Source organism: Lathyrus oleraceus, chromosome 7 (assembly GCF_024323335.1).
Source record: "Lathyrus oleraceus cultivar Zhongwan6 chromosome 7, CAAS_Psat_ZW6_1.0, whole genome shotgun sequence".
Classification (NCBI taxonomy): domain Eukaryota; kingdom Viridiplantae; phylum Streptophyta; class Magnoliopsida; order Fabales; family Fabaceae; genus Lathyrus; species Lathyrus oleraceus.
In genome coordinates, this window is record NC_066585.1 from 112,391,055 (window position 1) to 112,409,089 (window position 18,035).

An 18,035-nucleotide genomic window follows, 5' to 3' on the forward strand; every position below is an offset into this window, starting at 1 on the left:
TATCTGGATGTTTTTGCAATCAAAGCGGTTATGAAAAACAAAAACAAAATTATTTGACTGAATTTGCATTCTATTGATTTGAAAAGTGTGTGGCTCAAATGAGTAATACAAAAGGAAGCAATTCCTGAAAAGAGGTAATTGCGCTCAAAAGGAAAAATCTATCCTAATGGCAATGTGAAACCCGTGATCTCGTCGAGTTCCAACTCGGTTACACCCCATATGTCCTCAGACTCTCCATGCTTTCTGCCTTCTAAACAAGACGTTTCTGATTGATCCCTACCGGGTATTATCCATGATGCTTTAACCAAAGTACAAACGATCATGCCAGACGCAGTTGTTCGTTTCAATCCCTCTTTTGCCTGGACCGCCCTTTCGGGTTTTCAGTCCACCGGGATACCCTTTTTTGCCCAAGTCGCCTGTTCAGGTTTTCGACTTGCCGGGTGTACAATTTTCATTTATATCCCTAATTTTTGCCCGAACCTTTCTTTCTGTTTTTGGTCCGCCGGGATGCCCATCTTTGCCTGGACTATTTTGTTCTTTTCGTCCAGCGGGTCAATTATACGAAGTATTTTTTAACTGCGTCCGCCTTTACAGGGGATGGAAAATCCTCGCCATCCATGGTCGTTAACAACAAGGCTCCTCCAGAGAAAACCTTCTTGACCACGAATGGACCTTCATAATTCGGTGTCCATTTGCCCCTTCGATCGTTTTGAGGAGGAAGGATCCTTTTCAGCACCATATCACCTACGTGATATACCCGAGGTCGCACCTTCTTGTCAAAAGCACGCTTCATCCGTTGCCGGTATAGCTGCCCATGACAGAGGGCTGCTAGCCTCTTTTCTTCAATCAAGCTCTCTGAGTGAGAAAGGCGTTTGCCCCCGCAGACGTACGTACCGAAGTTCAATGCCCAGGATACAAGCTTCATACTCCATCACACCATCGGTGCACTCAAATGTCATTCGGGCAACAAAAGCTTATTCACCTTAACCTCCCCATCAGACATCAGAATCCGTTCGGATTCAGGGTCAGGCCCCTCCTCCGGGATCGGTCACTCTCAATCCTTCGATTGGAGCACCTCGAGACGTCCTCATCAGGGAACTCAAACTTCATCGGTCGATAACCTCAATGGGTTGCAGAGAGGTGTAATCAGACAATACACCCTTTGATTGCTTTCTGAGAGCACCACAAATCAGTCAAGATTCTTTTGCATTCTCTCAACCCGTCCGGTCAATGCTGGATTCTCAAACCTATACTTGATCGGATCCGTCTCGGAAATCCACAAAGTGGTATGAATCAGCATATACTGTCTCAGTCGGCGAGCAGCCTATGCCAAAGTACAGCAAGTTTTCTCGAACAGTGAATGTACTGTTTCACAGTCGGTAAACTTTTTGCTAAGGTAAATTGCATGCTCTTTTCGACAAGACGCGTCATGCTGACCCACTTCACCTCGTAGACCCCTCGAAGGCCGTCAAATACAGAATTGATGGTTGTTCCTTCCATAGGAGGCGACAGAATCAGAGGTTCCTGCAACTTATTCTTTTATTTTCCAATGCCCCTTGGCAATCATTATTTCACCTGACCGTTTGATCTTTTTTTTTTCAACATCTTGAATGGGTTCCCACGTGGCTGTTAGATGAGATGTGAACCATGACAGATAGTTCAATCTTTCTAAGAAACCACGAACCTCTCTTTTTCTTTCTCGGTTCAGGCGTTTCTCTTATTGTTCTTTTTTTTCTTTTTTTTCAAAGCAGGATGAACCTCGATTCCTCCCTTACAATGAACCCCAACATCTTACCGGACCGCACTCTGATAGTGCACTCATCTAAATTCAACCTCAGTTTGAATTGTCCCAACTGGTCAAACGACTTGGCCAGATCTGCCAAATGCCCCTCTTCTGTTTGGGACTTTGCTATCATGTCATAGCATTCGATTTCATGATGAATCATATCATGAAACAAAGTCACCATGGCTCTCTGATACAGGCACTGGCGTTTCGCTTCTCTAGAGGACAGTCTCCTTTCTATGGGAGCTTGTGCACAACGACACCGGTATTCGACCTTGGCATATCCTGACATGACCAAGTGAATGCGTCCACCTGCTCCTTCAACAAGGCTACCATTCTGCTCTCGATTCGCCTCTGAAGCGGCTCTAATTTTCATCTCCTTCCTGACCTCGGTGGTGCGTGGAATAACAATCTCAACCCGCTCCTCGGGCGGCTGAATCACCTTCTCCTCTTGTCTCAACAACCTGGTTAATTCCAGTAGATCACAATCTTCTTTGCCTTCTTCTTCAGCCTGATTGCTCGGATTGTCGAAGTCATATGAGGGGTAACCAAATTGTTATCAACGAGATCCGGAGAATTATTTTTCGACTTTGGGACGAGACAAATCAAAAAGGAAAAATGAAAATAAACATTGCCATTTTTATTTGTTTTTAAACTGCAAAAATAAATGAAAGACAGGGAACACCGTTTTTTGACTGAAAAACATCCACTTATTAATGATGCAGAAATGCAAATTATGAACATGAGGTGGCCCTTACAATGGACCATTACGTGTCGGGCAACACGTATGGCTTTCATGCAAATAAAACTGAAAACAAGAAATATTACTCTTCCGGACGAGTGACAGTGATGATCCTTTCAGGCCTTGCAGTTCTGGATTCCCATCCCTGATACGCACGGCTTTATCCAACCACTGAACTTGCAGTCACTGTTGTTCTCTCCACCCATTGCACAGGCGTGATCCGAATCTTCACCAATTGCACTCACCATCGCCTGACCATGTGCCGGCATGGGATTGGCATTAACATTCGGAGATGGTGCGAAGTTAATAGCCTTGGAATCCACCAGGTCTTGGACTACGTGCTTAAAAGCTTTGCAGTCCTCTACACTGTGCCCGGGAGCACCCGAATGGAATTCACATTTGACATTTTCATCAAAATTGGCTGGCCTCTGATCAGGTTTCAACGGAGTCAACATCCTTGGCCGTACCAATCCAAGGTCCATCAACTTTTTAAACAGAGAGGCGTAAGTCACGGGCGGCTTGTCAAAGTGGCGATCAATCCCTCTTCCCCTTACTTGATACCCAGCTCTCTGTTGAGGTGGCCGACGTTGCTGTCGGACTGATTGATTACCAGCAGGAATGGTTATAGCAGCAGTGTGCTGGTAGTAACGATCCCTACCGTGTCCTCCCTGGGCATACACAGCACTTGATTCGCCCTCATTCTTGCGCTGACCATTCCCGAATGGCTTCTTCGATCCCGATGATGAAGCAATACCACCCTGGATTTTCCCCATTTTCAGCCAACTTTCAATTCTCTCCCCTGCCACCACAATGTCAGCAAAGTTCGTGACAGGACAACCCACCATTCTTCCAGCAAAAACCCCTTGCAGGGTACCCATGAAGAGATCAGACATCTCTCTGTCCACTAGAGGAGGTTGCACTCTGGCAGCCAACTCCCTCCATCTTTGGGCATATTCTTTAAACCCCTCGTTATTCTTCTGAGACATACCCTGCAGCTGGGTACGACTCGGGGCCATATCAGCATTGAACTGATACTGTTTAAAGAAAGCGTCACCAAGATCCTGCCAGCTCTTGATATCGGACGACTTAAGCTTGGTGTACCACTCCAAGGATCCTCCAGACAGACTGTCTTGGAAGAAGTACATCCAGAGCTTCTGATCTGTTGTGTATGCAGAGATCTTGCGAACGAAAGCTTGAAGGTGGGTTTCCGGGCAGGAACTCCCATTGTATTTGTCAAATGCAGGCGCTTTGAACTTCTGTGGGATCACAATCCCCTCGACCAGCCCCATGTTGGACATGTTGACAAATCCCGGAGTGGCGTGGCTTTCCAGAGCCCTTACCTTCTCTGCCAGTAACTGAATTTCTTTGCTCTGTGGCTGGACACCATATTGACCGAATGGCTCATTGTGCATGGAGAATTGATCAGCTTCTCGGTCCTCCTCTCTGTCATCATCCACCCCAAAGAAAGGCGGGAACATATTATCCTTCAGATTATGCCCCAGACCGGGCCCAGGCTGACCACCAGCAGTACCAAAACCAGCATTGTTGTTCACCATACCCACGGTTGCTCTTTTTTCACCGTCTCTGGATCCATCCAGCCCCTGATCGGAGACACCATCCAGGTTAACAACACTGTTAGCAGCTGAAGCCCGCTCGAGCTTTTCGACCTTATCAGCCAAAGCTTTCTGATCAACTGCAAAACCCTGCATGATGTTGATCAGCTCAGTCATCTTATCTTTCAGCTCGAGGATATTTGTACTCGGAAGATCCATCAACCTAGGAGTGTTACGTCTGGTGAAGTATCTGTGAGGACGTGTTGAGTGCAAAGGGATGACTCTACGAGCGCGAGCAATGATTCCTACAAAACAGCAAACAGGTTAATATGCATGAATGCAACGTCTATCCATATGAGGAAGATTCTGTCTTTCGATTCTGGTTTCATCGAGACAGATAACGTTTTGACATCCACATTCTGAAATTCAAGATGTCTCTCAACCAGATTCTCAATCAATAATACTCCCCATATGGCTAGACGTAGTTTGGGTGCAGATGAATGCAAAATGAGAATGATGCAGATGTATGCAATGCACTAGGCCATCCTCCAAGTCATCTGATCATTTGTTGCTCTGAGTCACAGCCTTGATTTCTGAACTGATCATAACCATCTGAGGAACAAATAACCACCAATCAGACCCACGGGTTCCGAAATAAACGGAATATAGATACATCATCATCATCACTGGTCTCTGAGCAGACACACCATCACCATCTGAATCGGCCCAGGGAATCCGAAATAAACGAATCCCCACTGATAAATATCTCGACCCGGGGAATCCTGAAATAAACGGATCCCCACTGATAAATCACGGACAGCACTCCGGCGTCACGACAATAACTGACCATAAATCCGACTCATAATTATGTCTCTGAATCACTGATCACAAAGTCACCACCTGAGTCCATCTGATTATGCATCTGAAAGAGTCACCCTCCCCTCACAGGTAAATTCTAATCAAGTCACCCTACGGCGGATAATAGTCTCGACAATCGGGCGGAGATACTCAATGGGTTTGCCCTTTCGGGTGTGCCATTGTAGCTCACTTAAGATCGTCTAAACCAAAGATCCGGGAAATGATCGGTCACCAGAGTCAATAGCTCAGAAGAAGTAACTAAGCCAGAGTGAAATGTTCCACAATGGAAAGCACTATCGACTGAACCTCGTCCGGCTTGTGGTATGTCACGTTGCAACATTATACTGAAATAGCAAATGAGGAACGTGAGACCACACTAGTCCTAGGTGTATACTCGGGCCTGGGTTTTAGCCCCACTCAGAACACCCACCCCAATCAGAGAAACCACCTGCACAGAGGACGGCAACATGATAGTATGATGCATGCAGACATTAATGCAAATATATACACAGTGGTTAGAATAATAAATGCAATAAATCAAACATCACAAGCAACCTAAACTATCCTAGAACGCTAGGAGAGACTCGCTTAGGGACGATGGACCAGCACAGGTCTACATCCGGAAATCCCCAGCAGAGTCGCCAGCTGTCGCATCCTGCGAAAAATCAACCGGCGAGACTCAAAATAAAAACAACACAGAGCCGCCACTAAACGTTATTTATCCCAAGATGGGGAAAGGAAACGCTCAGAGAAACCTGGAAAAGACATGGTCTCACGACCAAGAGAATGGGTTCGGGAGTCGGTTACGCGAGGGGAAGGTATTAGCACCCCTCACGTCCGTCGTACTCGACGGGATCCACGTCCTAGAATAAAGAATAGGTTGCTAAAACATCACACACACACACAGGGAACGCAGGTGGGGTTAAGAGGAACGAGCTCGATAAGGTATCGCACCTTATGCCTACATATCTTGTCTGGAACAAGAATCAGAGCCTCTGTAGTTCGGCTTACGCACGCCAAACAACACAAACAACACAAACAAACAAGGGTGGCAAACATGGAGCCCGACAACCACTGGATGGAATTACGTCGGCATCCGAACCAAAACTCACTCAAAAGGGCAAACTTGGAGCCCGACAGCCAATCACTGGGCTTACGTCGGCATCCGAACCCAAACACCAGACAACACAGTCAGATAACAAGTAAACACACGCAAAAAAGAAAAAGGTTGCCCGGAGTGGTCTCGCACGACCACCTGCCTACATACCTCGTCTGGAACGAGGATCAGGGCGATGTAGTTCCCCTGAAAGGGACTAAATTGCTAACCAGAAACCGGGGAAAACACGACACTAGGGAGCTGAGACTCGAGCCTAATGTTGTCATGCAAAGTCACCCTAAGTTCAGGTTTCTACCTACTTGCATCAGTGCGATCTAATCCTAACCAGGAAAGAAGAAAGCATACAAGCATACATCATATATCAAATGAGAACAGGCATCTCAAACAAGCATGTCAATCAGAGATTCACAGAGCACACGCTATAACCAAACAAGAGGCTCAATCAAAGGGGTTTGACCGCCGAAGCGAGTCGTCTGTACATGGTTTTGACTTGCTCTTAACCTTGCCATTACGAGGCTAAGGTGAAGCAGATGAAGAGGTGAAGTGAGGATCAGACCTCACAGCTCATATCCCTAACCAGGGAGAGCGTCTGACAAATGAGCATGGGTCCAGAATGGGGGGACCCTTCTATACTCGGAGACTCTGACTCAATGTGCACTGCACAGGATCTTGGGTTAGGATCTCAATGCTTCAACCATGTAATGGGAGCAAGGAGAAGACTCAACTGAATAGTGGGGGATAGACTACATATCCCTACCTTCCACCAATTGCCTTACTTGAAGGACTTTTCCTGCTTGGGCTTAAAAATAAACATACACAAGCATTGCCTCTTAAGGAGGACTTCAGACATTTATTTGCCCGGCCCGGTAACAGCCGGGTCTCCAGACTACATGAAGTCAAGAGGACTTACCTCAATGCAAGTTGCTTAAGCAAAGCAAAGCAAAAAGTTCACAAGGAACTGAGCAACTAAAGTACCTGGAAACAATCCAACACAGTTAGTACTCAGACAGACAAAACCAAACAGCAAGTGTTCAATCAATCAAACTATATAAAGCAATGCACAATAAAGCAAGCTCAAAGCTTAAGCCTAAACTTCACCACCTACAAAACAATGTTATGTTAGTGTACAAACATCAACAACATCAACTAAAATTGATTTGGATCATTCTCCATGAGCATTGCTTTTCTTGATCCTGCAAAATCAAGCAAACATTAGCAACTAGACCACTAGGCCAAGCCTAGGGTCCAAAAGCAAGAAAAAAATAGTAAACAGCAAGGTATTCACCCACCAATCTCAAATTAAAGTCAAACAAGAGCAAACATCATTGGTCTCATGTTTATATCATTCATTATGCTCATGTTATGCACAAAATAAGGCAAACTAGTTCAAATGAAGCACCAAGCATACAAACAGAAGTATTGCATTCAAATCCATACCAAGACACATCCAAAAATTCTCAAATTAATTGCACCTAAACAGGGGGTATTCAAGGTCTACCATGTCAAATTTGAGCTCATTTGGGCAAATGGAACCATGTCAATGAAAATCAACAAAAACAGTCACAATTATAGGCTCCAAATCACAACATCAATACATGCTTCCACTTCAAAAATTCACATCTCATTGAAAACAAAATAGAAATGGATGGGACCAAAACAGGGATGTCACATTATGTGTCTATTACATGCATATCAAATTTCATGATCATACAGTACCATATGAGGATTTCTCAATCAATCTACCAACCTAGGTCACATGAGCTTGCACAAATGATCACCAGAAATGAAAAATCATGATCAAATTGAAAATGCAGTGTAAAATTCCACAAAAATTCATACAATATCTCAACATGCCAACCAATCATCATGCAAAATTTCATATTATTTCAACAAGTATAGGTCCATCAATTAAATTCAACAAGTTGACATCAAGAGGTGTGACACAAATTGTCACACCTAAGTTCCAAAATTCACATCTCAATGGCCAGGTATCAAAAATGCATGAAATTTACATATAAATGAACATCAATGAGTCCACAATCATCACAAAAATTTTCAAGAATTTATTTGCAAGCATGTGCATTTCACAATTAAAATGGTAAAGTGTGTCGAAATGTCATACATGTGAAAGAACCTTAGGTCAAACCAAAAATATACCATGCACAACTTTGACCAATAGGTCAAAAAAATTCTACACTCAACCACAAAGTCAACACAAAAATTTCCATATTTTTCTGAATTTTCTACTATTTTTTATGAATTATTAAACATGTTAATGAATTTTTTAAGAATTAATTAAATTAATTAAATGTGCCAATGGCACAATTGTAATTATGTGGCGCGGTGGAGGGAAACATCCAGTTTGAAATTTTGAACAGAATTTTGGATCAAACTACCAATTCATCATCGTTCTCACTCAATATTTTCCAGAAATTGAAAAAAACGAAGAACACTCAATCTTCACTAAAATGGACGTGCCTATAACCAAACGAACCGTCTAAGCATCTACAGTCCAAATATCAACTTCATTTGCCCTAATTGTTCCTCTATCACACGAATCACGCAAATTAGGGTTTGGTCACAAGAATTCAATTCCAGATTTCGCGCGCTACAGGCAATTATTTACAAATCTAACTACATCAGGATGCTCTACGTAGTGTGCTCTTTCTAACGCATATGATCATTAAGCCTATCATGAGAATCGAAAATCCAACATACCTGGAATGGCACTGTTGATTGAGCTGTTCTTGAGCTTCAATTCTTCAAAACAGATGCAGAGGCACGATGAGAAAGATGAATGGAGTGGTTGCTTCAGGTCCAGGTTGCTCCTAGCACTCAAGAATTCCAAAGTCCATGGATGAAGCTATGTTGAACAGTCGAGAATCCAAGCTCCTTGCCTTCCAATTTGCAAAAACAGTCGATGAGGATGATGAATGTGGTTGAATGCAACAAGAATCGTGTAAATTGGTTCAAGATTGAGGGAGAATTGTGAAGTTGAAGGTGTTGAGTTCTTGATGAAATTTTGAGAGAATGAGAGGTTTTGAGATCCAACTTGGGGAATTGTGAATTCTGTTATGATTAACAAGTGTTTATGATTATATATGGTAGCTTAATCCATGCTTAAGTGTGTGATTAACCAAATTAGCATTGTTAGTGTAATTGGTTATTTCAAGTGAGGGGTAAAAATGGAATTTCACCATGACAGCTAGTGCCACCTGTTTTGACAGCACATACACCTTCCACTTATCACACGTGAGCTGTAGAAACTTGCCTCATGCTCATTGGTTGCTTAAATCTCAAAATCACCATGTGACACCATTTGTCCATTTTTATCCATTGCATTTTTCAAGCCAAATCTCAATTTACAAGGCCTATGCAAGAAATGATGATTCCAACACACTCTAAATTCCATTTATGAGGTGTAGAAAAAAGTCCCATCTCCAAATTCCAATTATTTTGAGAGTTGGACAATTTTGCCCTTGGTCCAATTCAACTGTCCAGTTGAAAAGTGACTTTTTGCCTTGGCCATTTTTGGGAAAATCCAATTATGCACCCTCAAAGTACATGTCAAATGGAGTTTGTGCATATAAAGAACTTGCAATTTGGACAAAGTATGTGGAAGTTATGGCCTCCTGATTATGGGTCATTTTTGAATTTCACTGAGCCATAACTTTCCAACCATACATTGGATTTTCAAGTTCTTGGACTTTTTGGAAAGGTGAGAAAAAGATCTACAACTTTCCTGTTGAACAAATTTTCATTTGAAGCTTCCTTGGACACGTGGCCTTGAGGTCCAAAACTTTCCATTTTTGGAAACTTCAGTTACAAGTCACTTTCTATTTTTGGCAGTTTTTGTCCTGACTTGATTTTCTTCATTTTTAAGCTTTGAGATGTCAAATATCACTTGTTCCATCATGAATGAAGTGTATCCAACTCATTTCCACCTCCAAATCCATCAGATCATGTACAGTTGACCACAGTTGACTTTTCAACTGATAGATGAAATTGGCAATGCATAGATCAAATTAAGCCCCAATCTTCAACTGAAATGGCTCAAGGGTGCAACCCTAGCCTCAATTAGCACAATATAACCATATTATGAACCCCATAACCATTATAGACCCCATCTCCTGATCATGCCCTGATTGGCCCAATGCAACTGATTAGGGTTGACCAGTGGTCAAAACCCTAATCTCAAGGAATCTTCTTCAATCTTCTGATGACATCCAACCATGATGATGATGATGTATCATTGCAATCAAGATGAAGACCAATACCCTTGAGAATCATGAAACCCTAATTCACAGCCCAATCCTCAGATGGCCATGATCAATCAATAAACCCTAGGCTTGCACTTTGACTTCCTCATCTCCTGATCAAGACTTGGGAGAATGACTTGCACAACGTAACCACATGATATGCAATATGAGATGCCTAATGCCCTAGAATGAAATGCAAATATGTTAATGCTAGTCCCAAGAGAGGAGGGCAAATTTTGAGGTGTTACAATGGGGATGTAAAATGTAATGTTCACGACAATTATCAAGGAGCAAGGATGTTGTCTTAGAGGGCAGCACAATGAATATATAAAAGTTATCAAAGATTACCATAACGGTTGGAAATCCTCCAAAATCTATAAATAACTTCAATCAATTTTGATGAACAAGATTGTTATTACCCACACAATAGCAATAAAAAGAGTAGAACAATGGAGAAAGAGAGAGTGTATAGAACGATGAAGGAGAAGAGTAATATAATTCTGCAGAGTTTCTCTTTGCCCACAAACTATGAAAAATTTCTGATTGGCAAAATACTATGAATTACAAGTGTTGTGAATACTTTATTCACCTCCTTTTCAAAATAAGGGCTACTCCCTCTATTTATAGATTTGGGTTAACTTGGACCTCAAGCCAATGTCCAAAACTATAAAAGCCCAAAATTATAAAAGCCCAAAATAACTAACACTACTTAACACACTAGGTGGTTCGACACTTCCTTGCTCTGTCGAACAACCTGTTTCGGCACAAGGAATTACAATTCAACAATAATCTCATCAAGTGGAAGTCAGGGGATTAAAAGATGCGATCAAATGGCTATGAAATATGAGATTACTCAAGGTATCTATTGAATTTGACCGTAAGTAAGTGGTTCACGACATCGCTAGAAGACTCAACACCAACGTTATATTTGACGTTATTATTGAGATTTGTAAAATTTCTCTTTAGATTTATCAAAATTTTAGGATAAGTTTAATCAAGAGATAATCAAATAATGTTGTTTATATTGAGTGTCATCTATTATGCTTCACACATGGAAGCCATTGAAGAGTGGTAAGAAAGCTTGAAGTGTAGAGGAAGAAGATAAAGAACAGAACCAGATTTTCATATTGCATTGAATGGAGATTACATCAATTATATAGTAGGAAGAAAATGTAACTAACTGCATAACAGAAAGTATAACAAACTCAAACTACTTTTTAACTGTTTCTATTTGCTTCATTCATTAGCCCCCCACAAGTTGAACTTTGGTAGATGTTGATCAAGTTCAACTTGGCTTTGAGGAAGTGAAATGGTTTGGGTAGGAGAGGTTTAGTGAAGAAATCAGCAAGTTGGTTGTTGGAGGACACGGGAAGGAGTTTCATTATGCCTGCGAAAAATTTCTCGCGTACAATGTGACAATCAATGTCAAGATGTTTCGTACGTTCATGGAAAACAGGGTTAGCAACTATGTGGAGTGCGCTTTGACTGTCATAAAAGAGAACTGGGACTTGAGAGCATGCAATGTTCATGTCACGAAGCAAGTACAAAAGCCATTGGAGTTCACACGTGGCTGCAGCTAAAGCACGATACTCTGCCTCTGAAGAGGAACGAGAGACAGTGGTTTGTTTCTTTGTTCTCCATGAAATAAGGGAGCTGCCCAAATAGAAACATGATCCGGAAACGGATTTACGTGTGTCTACACAACCAGCCCAGTCAGCATCTGAAAAACCTGTTACTTGTAGTGGTGAGCTTCGTGGAAAAAATAAGCTTTGGCTTGGACATTGTTTGAGGTATCGCAAAACTCTGCAAGCAGCAGTATAATGTTGAGTAGAAGGTTTGGAAAGATATTGACTGAGTTGTTGTGTGATAAACGTGATATCTGGGCGAGTAGTATTGAGGTAGATTAGTCTGCCAATGAGTCGTCTATAAGATGGAATATCGTGATAAGCAGGGCTATCATCTTGGCAAAGCTTAAGTGATGGATCGGATGGTGTGCTTGCTGGTTTGGAGCCAATAAAACCTGAATCCTTGAGAAGATCAAGACAGTATTTTCTTTGGCAAATGGAGATACCACTTTTTGAGTGAGCTACTTCTAAACCCAAAAAGTATTTGAGGATGCCCAAGTCCTTGATCTTGAAGAGCTGATGAAGAATATTTTTCATAGTTTGAAACTCTTGTAGAGAATTACCTGCTAAAATAACATCATCAACATAAACAAGTAAAATTGTAAAGGTGGATGATGTTTGTTTAACGAATAGTGAGTGATCAGAAGGTGCTTGAGAGTAGCCATGAGCAGTGAGGACTGAAGTCAATTTTTCAAACCATTGTCTGCTTGCCTGCTTTAGTCCATAAAGTGACTTAATGAGTTTGCAGACCTGGTTAGGTTTAGAACTTTGGATACCTGGTGGGATCAACATGTAAACCTCTTCATTCAGATCACCGTGAAGAAATGCGTTATTGACATCGAGTTGGTGAAGATGCCAGTTATGGATTGAAGCTAAAGCTAGAATCAATCGAAATGTGGCGAGCTTTGCAACAAGTGAGAAAGTATCTAAGTAATCAAGTCCTTCAATCTGGTTGTATCCTTTAGCAACAAGACGAGCTTTAAACCTTTCTATGGTTCCATCAGATTTATGTTTGATCTTGTAAACCCAACGACAACCAATAGGTTTAACATGGGGTGGAAGATCCACAATTTTCCAAGTTCCAGTTTGCTCAAGTGCAGCAAGTTCAACTTTCATGGCTTGATTCCAACATTCAAATTTGCTAACCTCGGAGTATGTTTTAGGTTCATGATTAGTAGTAAGGGAAAGAGTGAAACGATAATGAGTAGGAGACAAGTTATGATATGAAATGAAATTGGAAAGAGAGTTAGGATTACCTGAAGATGATTGGCATTGTGGATCAGTGAAGGTTGTACATACATAATCTTTCAAAAAGGATGGTAATGTTCTAACTCTTGTAGAGGCACGAGTGGAATGTTGTGTATTAGAGGTGGGTGGATTAGAAATGGCCAGGGAGCTGGAAGGTGGATTTGAGTCAGTTGTGGTGGGTGTAGATGAAGTTGTGGTAGCTGGAAGGTTGAGTTGGTTAATGGGAAGATCATTTTGAGCAGAATGGTGTATGTCATGACAGAGGTTTGGATTGGGAACTGAAGTGCTATAATATTCCCAAGGGGGTGTGGTAGATGAAGATTGTTTTTGGTAAGGTAAAATTTGTTCATGGTAAGTGGAATTTCTTGAAATGAAAATGTTGAATGAATTTAGATCAAGTAAAATAGAGCCTTTATATCCAACAGCATATCCAAGGAACAATGATTTTCTAGCTCTAGTATCTAATTTAGTTCTTTGATTGGATAAGGTAGATGCATAGCACAAAGATCCAAAATCTTTAAGTTGGTTAATGTCTGGTGGTTTATTATGCAGTATGTGATAAGGGGATTGGTTATTGAGTAGAGGAGTGTTAACTCTATTTATAATGAAGGCTTCATAGCTAATAGCATAGGACCAATAGGATTTTGGTAAATTTGAATGGTACAGTAAGGCTCTACCTACATTAAGAAAGTGTTGATGCTTCCTTTCAACTCTTGCATTTTGTTGAGGGGACTCAACACAGGATCTTTGATGGACAATACCCTTTGAGGCATAAAATTGAGTTCAGAGAAATTCAGGTCCATTGTCAGACCTGATGAACTTAGGACATTTATGGAACTGATTTTCTATGAGAGCAACAAATTGTTGAACATGTGTAGAAACTTCAGATTTGTTTTTAAGTAGTATGATCCAAGTAAATCTACTATGATCATCAACTGCTGTCAAAAAATATTTGTGATGATGGATAGAATTTGTGGATATAGGATCCCAGATATCAAAATGCAACAATTCAAAATTTTGAGAAGCTTTAGAATGACTCAAAGTGTAAGGTAGTTTCTTATGTCTAGCATCGTGACACACATCACAGACAACTTTATTGTCATTGAAAATATCAGGATACACTTGAGCCATTTTGGAAAGTCTATCATGTGATAAATGACCCAATCTAAAATGCCATAAAGCTTGTTTAGGGTTCATTTTACAATTATTGGGAATTGAAGTTTCTACATGAGGTTTGGATGAGGAAATACTTGAAATACTAGTTTCTGCAGGAATGGAATCAATATTTGTTCTGAGTTTGTACAACCCTTCCACTTGATTAGCCGAACCAATCATCTTCTTCGTTTTCACATCCTGAATAAAATAATCATTAGCAGAAAAAATGAATTTGCAATTAGTGGACTGACAAAGTTTGGAAACAGACACAAGGTTTAAGGAAAAATCAGGTGTGTATAACACATTATTAATCTGCAAGTGAGGGGAAAATTGAACTGTTCCTGCATGTTTAGCTAGAACAACAGATCCATTAGGTAGACAAACACTGATAGGCTGGATTTTGTGGTAACAACTAAACAATTTAAGAGATGAGCAAACATGATCATTGGCACCAGAATCTAAAATCCAAAAATCAGGTTTTATGTAAGTGGAGCATGAAACTGTAGAAACAAAAAGTTTACCAGAATTCTCATTTGGTGTATGACTAAAATGAGTGGAAATATGGTTGGCACTTGGATTTGGGGTAGGGTTGGAAGGCATCAAATTTGTTTGTTGTAACAAACCAATCAATTGGGCATACTGTTCTTGAGTGATGCTGGCACTTGAATTATTGAGAGAGCCTTATGTTCTAGTGTTCATCACATTTTGTGTATCAACGGCATTAGAAGCATTTGCTGATGTTTGCTTTTTGGTAAAATTGGGAGGAAATCCATGTTTGCGATAACACACATCAATTGTATGGCCAGTCCTGTGACAAAAAGTGCATACTCTACCATCTTTCTTATTGTTAGATGCTCCACCATAAGAGTTGGAAGATTTACCAACAAACTTCCTTGAATCATATGCATTAACAAGTTTATTTGCTTCATCAATAGTGGAATTAGAATCAGGTTGACTCAACATAGAAATATTGTTACTCTCTTCTTGAACAACCATAGAATATACTTTGTTGATGGATGGTAGAGGATCAAGTAACAAAACCTGAGTTTTGCTAACAATTTTTTTTCCATTCAATCCTGTTAAGAATTGTATAATCTGATCTTCAGACGAAATTCTCGAGCACTACGCATAGCATCACATCTGCATTGTTGAGCACAAGTACATCTAGGGATTGGTCTATGAGAATTCAATTCTTCCCATAAACCACGAAGCTCAGTGAAATAATCAAGAACAAATTTGTTTCCTTGTTTGAGATTGTTAATCTCAACACGCAAATTAGATACGCGAATTCTATCTGTTTTAGCAAATCTTTCTTTGAGATCAATCCAAACTTCAAGAGCATTTTCCAAGAAAATAATGGTTTGTGCGATAGCAAAACTTACAGAGTTGAGAATCCATGAATGAACAAGGCAATTGCATCGTTCCCACGCAGATCGATTAAGATCGTTGATACTTGGAACACGAATGGATCCGTTGATGAACACAAGCTTGTTCTTAGCTCCAAGAGCTCTTTCCATGGATCTTGACCACGAGATGTAATTCGAACCATTCAATTGAGGTTGAATACTAACAGAATTAGGACCTTCGCTAGGATGAACGTAGTAAACCGAATCAACATCACAATTTGTGATTCGATTTGCAGTAGGATCAATACGCGGAGGCATTCTGAAATCAAAGGAAAGATCGCACAAGTAGAAGAGAAAAAACGGTGCGGAAGTGTGGAAAGAGGATCGAAGACGATGATACCATATTATGCTTCACACATGGAAGCCATTGAAGAGTGGTAAGAAAGCTTGAAGTGAAGAGGAAGAAGATAAAGAACATAACCAGATTTTCATATTGCATTGAATGGAGATTACATCAATTATATAGTAGGAAGAAAATGTAACTAACAGCATAACAGAAAGTATAACAAACTCAAACTACTTTTTGACTGTTTCTATTTGCTTCATTCATTATCATCATCTTACCATCTTACCTAATTTCCAAAATTACAAACATATGTCATCTTGTATTGAGATTATTATTATTAGTGATATGAGTTAAATTTATTTTTGTAAAAATAAAAGTTTTTTATCATCTCTAAATAGAAATATTTAATTTATAAGAGACGTAACACATCTATCTATTATTTTAAATTTTTAGATAGAGATGTAACATGTTAGTCCCCGTAATCATAGAGAATTGGACGGTAATTATTGTTTTCAACTTTTCTAGACTCTTTAATAAACGGTACTAGTGATTCGACCAGGTGTAACAAAATATATGAATTTAAGAATTTTTTTTACTAGCCACCAATCATGGCAAAAATATAGTTTTAATTATCCAAACTCATTAATCATTTCAATCCATGTAACGCAACTAATCAAGTCACGGAAGAGGAAAAAAGTCAAAATATTCTCAAGTGATTAGTAAAAGACAAAGTAGAAAGCGGCGAGAATATAAGAAGAGCTTTTTTCTCCGACAGATGTTCCATGTTAAGACAAAATTCACTGTTTCTCTTTGACGTTCTTGTTCTTCTTAAAGTCCCTCACTCCCACACACACCACCCTTGTATAACGCTTTCCTTTCAAAACGGCACCGTATAATCACTCGGAGTTTATTATATATTCCTTCCCCTTCCGTTCCGTTGCAACTCCCAAACCTCAATCTCCATGGCAGAATCTACCCTCGTCGTCTTTCTCATTCTCATTCTCACCGGATATTCCTCCTCCAGAGACCTCCGTCCTTCGGAACACGGCCTTCTGTTTCAGACCTTATCACCGGCGGGGACACATTCTTCGCCGGAGATGAGATCTTTCTTCAACAGTGACAATTCATCGCCGACAGTGTCGTCTTCGTCTTCCTCCGACGTGGCGATGCCGAATGCCATTACAACCGGAGATCACTCCACTCCACCATCGTCGTGGAGGAGAGTCTCCGGTGAAGATGGAGACCAAGTTGGGAATGCACTGAAGGCTGCGAGTTTAGCATGTGGAATCGTGGGAGCGTTTCTGATTTTGGCTTCGAGTTTAATTTATGTGTTCAAATATAGAAAGCGGGTACAAGGCGAAGCTATGCGTGGTAACAATGGTGAATTTGAAAATGATGATGGAAATAACAAGATGCAATTAGTGCTACGTGACCCTTCGAGTTGAGTTTGTTGTTGATCAATGAGGTATGCAAATGGAGTGGTTTAGACTATTGTGTCTTTTTTATTGCTATTGTTGAAATAGTTTTCGGTAACTCGTTGATTGTAAGAATAAGAAAGATAACACGGTGGCTTGTGAGACAAGTTAGTTGACATTAACTATGAGTAGTTAGATATCGCCTTTAGAAGTTTGTTGAGATTTTGTACCTAATTCTAGTTGATATTAGTTAGGATCATTGCATCTATATACATGCATCATCACTTTGTAATACTCTTGTTTTTTATTTATTTTTATGAATAAAATATATTTGATCCTAAAAGCTTCATTCATGTTCATACATAGAGTTAAAACTCATACTTCATAGTTTATTTATAATTTGTTAGATCACCAGTATTGAGCATGAGAGAATGTAATAAGAATTCTACATCAAATATGAACTAAAAGTAGGTTTATAAATAGAATAATCACCGTCTTACAAGCCATTTTAATAACATACTTGAGTTAGTTCCAACTCAATTTCTTTTAAGATGGTATTTTTTCATATAAACACTCTTTTCAAACTAA

The 18,035-nt window shown here is 40.3% G+C and overlaps 1 protein-coding gene across 1 annotated transcript; it reads left to right on the top strand.

Moving 5' to 3' along the window:
* Positions 1-16,808: 16,808 nt before the first annotated feature.
* LOC127106621 (uncharacterized) lies at positions 16,809-17,789 on the top strand. Its single transcript, XM_051043917.1, has one exon. The coding sequence runs from the start codon at positions 16,995-16,997 to the stop codon at positions 17,475-17,477; it is 483 nt and encodes a 160-aa protein (XP_050899874.1). The 5' UTR covers positions 16,809-16,994; the 3' UTR covers positions 17,478-17,789.
* Positions 17,790-18,035: the final 246 nt, after the last annotated feature.

Coding starts and splice junctions, on each gene's coding strand:
- LOC127106621 (XM_051043917.1), top strand. CDS start 16,995: ATGGCAGAATCTACCCTCGTCGTCTTTCTCATTCTCATTCTCACCGGA.